The sequence below is a fragment of the Bidens hawaiensis genome, unplaced genomic scaffold (assembly GCF_021521415.1).
Source record: "Bidens hawaiensis isolate Kalapana, Puna unplaced genomic scaffold, B.hawaiensis_p1.1 tig00013241_1, whole genome shotgun sequence".
Lineage (NCBI taxonomy): Eukaryota > Viridiplantae > Streptophyta > Magnoliopsida > Asterales > Asteraceae > Bidens > Bidens hawaiensis.
In genome coordinates, this window is record NW_027492117.1 from 107,501 (window position 1) to 115,120 (window position 7,620).

General features: G+C 35.7%; 1 protein-coding gene across 1 annotated transcript in view; it reads left to right on the forward strand.

The window, feature by feature from the left end:
* Window positions 1-1,564, forward strand: part of LOC143543647 (protein FAR1-RELATED SEQUENCE 5-like) — a 2,863-nt gene extending 1,299 nt beyond the window's left edge. Inside the window, exons 2-3 of the mRNA XM_077035918.1 lie at window positions 1-93; window positions 212-1,564. The exon at window positions 1-93 is cut by the window's left edge and continues 60 nt beyond it. Coding sequence (XP_076892033.1) covers window positions 1-93; window positions 212-1,564 — 1,446 coding nt within the window. The remainder of the gene's footprint in view (window positions 94-211) is intronic.
* The last annotated feature ends 6,056 nt before the right edge of the window (window positions 1,565-7,620 follow it).

Below are 7,620 nucleotides of genomic sequence, written 5' to 3' on the forward strand. Positions count from 1 at the left end.
ACTATCGGGTCAAATATTGAAATAGAGGAAAATAATGATGTGACAATCGATCCCGGGTTTGATAAAGATGAAGACAATCATGTGAGGGGAATGGTTTTGATAGTCCTGATAATGCATATGAGTTCTACAATCGTTACGCCCTTTTACGTGGATTTGGAATACGTATTCATACAACTTTTAAAAATAAGACAACGGGTGAGCCTTATCGGAGGGTTATGTATGCAACAAAGAGGGTTTTAAAGATTTAAACTCTAAAAGCTCTAGTGGGGAAGTTAAGAAACGATGTAGGGATTTAAGGACCGGATGCGAAGCATTTATTCGGATTTCAAATAGTAAAGAAGAAAAATGGATAGTGGATATGTTTAACGATGTACACAATCATGAGCTAATTCTTACTCCAACCAATGTAATGAAATACCGTTCTCATGGGAAGTTTCACCGCTCAATGGCTTGCAAATCTCTAATGTCAAAACTTGGTCAATCCGGATTGAAACCTTGTCAAATTAAGAAGGTTATAAATACTGTGAAAAGTCCACTTGAAAATGATGTTACATCAAAACAATATGCTGATATATTAGCCGAGGAACGTAAACAATACAAAGGTAAGGAGTTTTATGGGCTCATTAAGCATTTCCAAGATAAATTATTAGAAGATCGTAACCTTTATTTTGTTGTCGATTTATTTGATTATGGGTCTCCAAGAAATATATTCTGGGCTGACGGGAGATCAAGAGACTCGTATGTAAAATTTGGTGACGTTCTTGTGTTTGATGTCACGTACATGACCAACAAATTTAAGATGCCGTTTGCTCCATTTTTCGGGGTGAATCATCATCGTCAATCTATATTATTTGGCGGTGCACTATTGGAGAATGAGAAACAAGAAACCTTTGAATGGTTATTTAAACATTTCTTAAATTGCATGTTTGACAAGTATCCATTAGCAATAATTACTGATCAAGATAAAGCTATTGGAAATGCAATCAAAAGTGTTTTCCCCAAAAGTAGGCATCGTTATTGTTCATGGCATATTAAGAAACATGAGATCGACCATCTTCGATCTATTAAGGTTAGTTACAGTGATTTTCAAGAGTTACACAAACAATGGGTAAATAGTAATACGGTTAAAGAATTTGAAAGTCGTTGGGAATTTTTATGTGGCAAGTACAATTTTCAAAGTGGCAGCTGGATAACGAAGATGTATAATCAACGTAAACATTGGGCTAAAGCTTTCTTAAAAGATTGTTTTTTCGATGGCATGACATCAAGCGGAAGAAGCGAAAGCATTCATTCCTATTTTGATGGATATGTGAATTCAAAGACCATGTTGAATGAGTTTGAAATACAGTACGATAAAGCTGTTGAGGCTCGAAGGGTTGCCGAAGAAGATGAAGATGAAGACTTCAGAACCATGGACTCACATCCAAATCTTTCTTCTGTTAACCCGATAGAGGCAAAAGCAGGTGCACGTTACGCTAAAAATCTCTTTGATTTATTCAAAAAAGAATGGACCGAAGCTACATTAAATTTAACTCATGAGACGATAACCAGAAACTTAAAATAGATCAAATACAAGGTTGGGAAATTGGGTATTGATAAAATATACTGAAGAAATGTTGATTTTCATCTCTCGAAAAAGATAGATGTCACACGTTTGTGTGCAAAGTTTGAAACACATGGAATACTATGCAAGCATATTTTATATGTCTTGAAGAAGAGGAATGTTGAAACTCTTCCTGATCATTACATTTTATCTAGGTGGACACTTGATGTTAGATATAAGTCGGTTGATTGTATTTAGGATTGAAATCCACAGTTACCCGTTTAGGGCTGATGTTAATCAAAATCAATTAAGGAGAAAGCAAACTAGCACAGTAGTAGATCATATCGATATTAATGAAAAAACAAGAAACAATCAATTGGGTTTATGAATATATTTATGTGTAAATCCTAGTTGAAGTATAATGAAATAATTGATCAAACATTAAAGGTTTAATCATACCTGTGAATTCATGAAGACGTTTGGAGCAAAATAGGGATCGAAGGGAGTATGGGATCTAGGTGTATTTGTTAAAGATAAAAAATGGAATTTTAAATTAGGTTTTAATTGGATATGAGTCAAAACTACGTAGTTTTGGGGGTTTTGCATCTAATGTTAGATGCATAACAGCCCCATACTCACTTTCCTCATATATAATATTGTCTAAGTTCATATATTAAATATAGGGAGAATTCCCAAAATAGTTCTCTAGAAGAGAGAGAAATCATAAATAGTCCAAAACTTTTACCTTTCTAAAATAGTCCTTGCAAATCTACCTCCCACGTGAAATTGGTATTCGTGACGTGAGATTTGGTTGACCAGTCACAGAATGACACGTGTAAAGTTAACGATATAGTTTCATCCAAATCTGTCTCGGCCGATATTTTTATAGTCAAAATAGTCTTTTGAAAAACCATTGTTTTGGAATGAAAGTTGTCCGTCACGTGAGGTTTCAAAAAAGTTGATTTTCACGTTTTTTTGAAATTCATCTCCTCGGACGAATTTCAAATGAATTTCGTCTACTATGTGAAATTTCAAAAAAGTAGGAAAAAAAACGATACTTTTTCAGTGAACTTAGTCTTGTCCGATGATTTTCAATAAAGTAAAAAAAAAACGATTAATTTACAAAAAAGTTTAAAACAAACAATAATTTAGCTCTGAATCTTATCTCCTCAGTTGATTTTCATTAAAATTTTATAAAATCCGAAAAATTTATATTTTAACCTTGTTATATTTTATTTTCCTTAAATGTTCTCCCACTTCAACAAAACTTTCTTGTAGAACAATGAAATTCAAGAAAGGTGATACGATTGAAGTTATTGATCTGGGTGTTGGGTTCGTCGGATCGTATTATGATGGCAACATAATGTCACGGGTTGGCAAGAAGACCTACATCGTTCAGTTCCGTACCCTGCTTGAAGTTGATCAGTCTGGGTTTCTTAGAGAGTTTGTTATGGCCGACAAAATAAGGCCAAAGCCTGCTGATGTGGTTGTTACTGACTTTGTTCTCGGCCAGAAGGTGGATATTTTTGCAAACGATGGTTGGTGGGTTGGTCTAATTGCTAGCAAAATCGAGTAAAATGAGTATCTGGTCCATTTTGACAACACCAATCAGGATATCATCTACCCGTTTGCTAACATCCGCGTTCATCAATATTGGGATGCTGCAAATGATGTTTGGGTGCACACCCGTTACTGAAGAATGTTTGTTAAAGTTTATGTTGTTTTGATGCATGTTTTGTTGTAGTTACCATGGTTTTTGTAATGTTTTAACCACCCTCTATGTACTGTTTTAGCACTAAGTTTTCAACTTAGTGTTCTTTAAATGTTATGTTTTTATAATTTAATTTGTGTTGAATGTGTAACTAACTATTAAGTGTTAGTAAATCAATATTATCCTAAGAAAACAACAGATAGTAACTTGATTAAACCACATTTTTACATGAAAGCAAATGAAAAACACAAATCCACATTTTCCATTAGTTGATTTCCATGTAATCAACACCCTTCTGGTCTTCTTCTTTAACTTTCTTTGGATCCAATTCTGTTTTGTTTCCAGCCTGTTTGTTATTGATCTTCAAGCCCTAAATGCTTCCTCCCAAGCTGCATCGATGCCAAAATCATCACCATCCCATACGGCAAAGGGATCATCTTCAGTTTTAGTGTTTTGGCGAGGTTGCAAAACATTTTTTTCTTCCACATGCATTTCATCGAAAACGTGTATGAAGCTTTCAATGTCGTCAAACTTATCAAGATCTGGGAGGCGTGCATCCAGATCGTTGCAAATTGGTTTTGCCATTTTAGTGAGAAATGGAAAATTATGGTTTCTTTGCAAAAAAAAAAATTTAAATGCAAAAATATAAGACAAGTTTGGATCAAATATTGGGTGGGCTTTTGGATCCTATAAATTTGGATTAAAACTAAACGATGGGCCAAAGTTGTTATATTTCTTGACATTTAGGCCCAAATTAATTATGCTGATTGGCTTTAACGCATATATGTCTGGTCCGATGAGTTTCTTTGAAAATTTAACGGGATTATGACAACACTCCTTTTTATGCATGTTTCTCGTGAAACCTCCACCTACCATGTTCTTCTTCCACTTCTCTTTCCAACTACTCATCTTCATCAAAACCCCAAAAACCTTACATCCTTTTTTGTTGAAACCGATTGTTGGACCACCAGGTGATTGCTACATATTAAAGCCGACAAGAGAGCATATCCCCATGGACGACCCTTTGGTGATGTTGAAAAAACCATTCAACATGACGAAGACATTCAACATGATGAAGCCATTCAACAAGACGAAGCCACTCAACATGACGACTAACGGCCTGAGAAAAATGAAGCCAAAGCAAAACGTAAGCATCAAAAAAAGGTATGATAAAGTGATATACAATAATATATGGTTGAAACATTTTCTTTTAAACCCTAATTTTGAAACCCCAACACCAAACTTTGGTAATTTAGAAAAAGTCCCCTCAAACCATAATAGTTTGGAGTGATTTGAAGTTGATTTTATCGGTACTTGGCCGTTCTACCACTATCAAGGATCTTTGGATGGAACAATGTTTTAGTCACTGGACTAATGTGAAGGCCAACAAGCCGGCTTGATTGCCCGCTAATGCATGCAATTTTACTATGCGAATCACCTTTTACATATGATCCTGAGTATGATGGTATTTATTATGACATGGTTGGTTTGAATATTGTTCGTTTTGGTCCGAAAGAGTTTGCATGTGTTACCGGTTTTACATTTGGTGAAATTGTCGAACGTTTTGGTAATGGTCATGAACAGTTTTTCAAAAGAATTGGACATAAGGGGAAGAAGATACTAGTTGGGATATTGCGGAACATATTAACTAATAACACACAGATTCAACCGACCGATGTTGTTCGTTGTTGTTTGCTTCTAATGCTTTATTCCATATTTTTTGGCGTAGAAAAAGACAAATATGTTGATAATGAGTATGTTGACCTGGTAGAAAATTTAGAAGCTTGGAATTCTTATCATTGGGGTGTTCCAATTTGGGGTAGGTTACAAAAAAGTTTACACAATTGTTTGGCGAAAAGAAATACTTCGAAAACGGCCGGAGCATCATCATATTCTACAGTCGGATTTCTATGGGCTTTTAAGGTAAGTTTTAAGGTTTTTAAAAAGTTGTTTCTAAAACTTGTAGTTTTGGAATGTTTGTTTAACTATTCTATGAATTCTAGATGTGGATCTTTGAGGTTTTTCCGTATATCTTAGTATGTGATTGCGAGTACACCCCAAGAATTCCGAGATGCTTAGGGCGGACGCAAGATCATTCATTTCAAGGTGTCACAGTTGCAAAAATTCTTGACAACTCAATTAAGGTTTGAAATGTTGTTCCTTATTAATCACATAATTTGTATATAAGTCAGTGAATACGAACTAATGTTATGTTAATTCCACTTAAGTATCCATTCATGCCAAAATGGATTATGTTTACAGAACCCGAGATAAGTCATTTCAAAGGGTCGTTTGAGTACATAGATAAAATGTTGCAAAACAGACAACCCATAAGACCACCAATCCCACTACCACGGCTTCAACCTGCAACCAAAGAAAGTGGACATGTGGATCATATACTCAGCTTTGAAACCAAATCATCCAACAACCCATCAGACAACCAATCCCACAACTCATCCCACAACCCACCAGACAACCAATCACACCTCCAATTTGGATTCGTCGATAACCAAACAGTCCGTCAAGAAAATGTCAATTTGTGTCAAGTTAACCAAGCCGTTGGTCAACAAAATGTCAACTTTTGTCCACTTGACTAAACCCTCGGCCAACAAAAAGTAAATGACTCGGTTTATTCCGAACACCAAACCTTATTTCCTAGTGATAATTTTAATTTAAACCAAACCGGATGGTCGGTTGATCAGTTACTGCTCGAACACGATATGGCTGCTCATAATAATGCCCAACAAGGTTCTTGTTCCATCCCAACTGAGAACCAGAGGTCTAAAGACTTTGTCAGCAGCATGCTTGAAGGACCTTAGATAATTGTGTTTAGCGACCAGCTAGACACCCTTATTAAAAGGCAACATAGCCATGACAAACAAGCTCAAGCCAATCACAATCAATATGAGGTTTTGTCGTTAGTTAATTTATACACTAATGCATGCAATTTTGGTGTTGTATTTAGTCTAAAATAGCCTTATTTTCATTTACTCAGAAGTTGCTTATTAACATTTCTAATAATCAACTGGAGATCATCACTGCCCTGAATGTAAGTAGTCACGCTTTTTTTTTGTGTCCCAATAATGTAAGCATGTTATCTTATATTCTGTTATTATCATAGAAAATAAACTCGAGACCGAAAAGGACACGTGATTCTGAGGTAGCTGACAAAGTGGAGGATGTTGAGGTATTTTGACCTAATGTTTAGTGTACATTATAATTAATATTATTTTTAAATGTAAACACTTTATCCTTTTATTGTAGTCTGCTTCTGAATTAGGGGTTACCGACTTGGATGTTCAATGTTGTAGTCCTATAGTCGATGATGCTGCTTTGCAAGTAACCCCATTAGTAAGCAACCGACATCCTATATTTGTGTTCATCGTTTTTGTAACCTTGTAGTGTTACTAATTCTTCCTATTGTTTTGTTGGCAGCCTGTAGAGGAGGGAAAAAGAAAAATAATACGCAAGATGTCCCGGGCATTACTGTCACCGTACGCACCCATTAGAAGCGGATTGAAGAAAAGGGTCAAAGTTAAGTTAAGCGATAATGAGTTTTCAGAATATCTTATCAAAGAATTTGCGAGGAAAAAAGATTTCTTCATTTACACGTCCATTGATTCGAGCACAGCCTTGAACTTTGAGTTCTGGGGGAGGCTGATTGGGACAAAGTATGGCGGCTGGTTGGATACAATGGTAACTAATTGTAGACAACATTCAAATTATATTATATATTTTTAATTGTATACTTTGACCAATTCATTTATAATGTTCCACAGCATTTAAGATGTGGATTTACATGTTACTACTAGAAAGAGTCCTGGGATCGGATTGGACGTACAATACTTTCACCAGAATGGTTACTTGGGTTAACAAAGTACCATCGTATGCAATCGATGTTTGTGGATGGAATAATGCACCCATTTCCCACCCTAGAAGGTCTTAACAAAGTAAGGATCATGTTTAGTTTGCGTTAAAATTCATAAGCTTATTTAAAAACGTATGTTACCTTTGAGTTGACAAAATTTTAATTTACTGTGACAGTTTTACATCCCTGTAAATGTCCCGGAGAAGCATTGGGTAGTTGTTTGTATTAACATGAGTGCTTGGACAATGACTATACGATAGGTACGGATCTTTGTTTAAGTTTTTTTGCTTACAGCGTACGACTTACGGGTTGCTTTTATTGGTTCATAGCCTCCCCGGATACATGACGAAGGAAGTAGAAGAGCGCTGCCAATTTCTGGACGTAAATTTTACAACTTGGATTGCACTCCATGGATACAAAATGGGAAAAATATATAGGGTACCGCCTTTTAAGAGGGTTATTCCAGAGCTCTTACCTCGTCAAGCTCCGCCTTTAGGC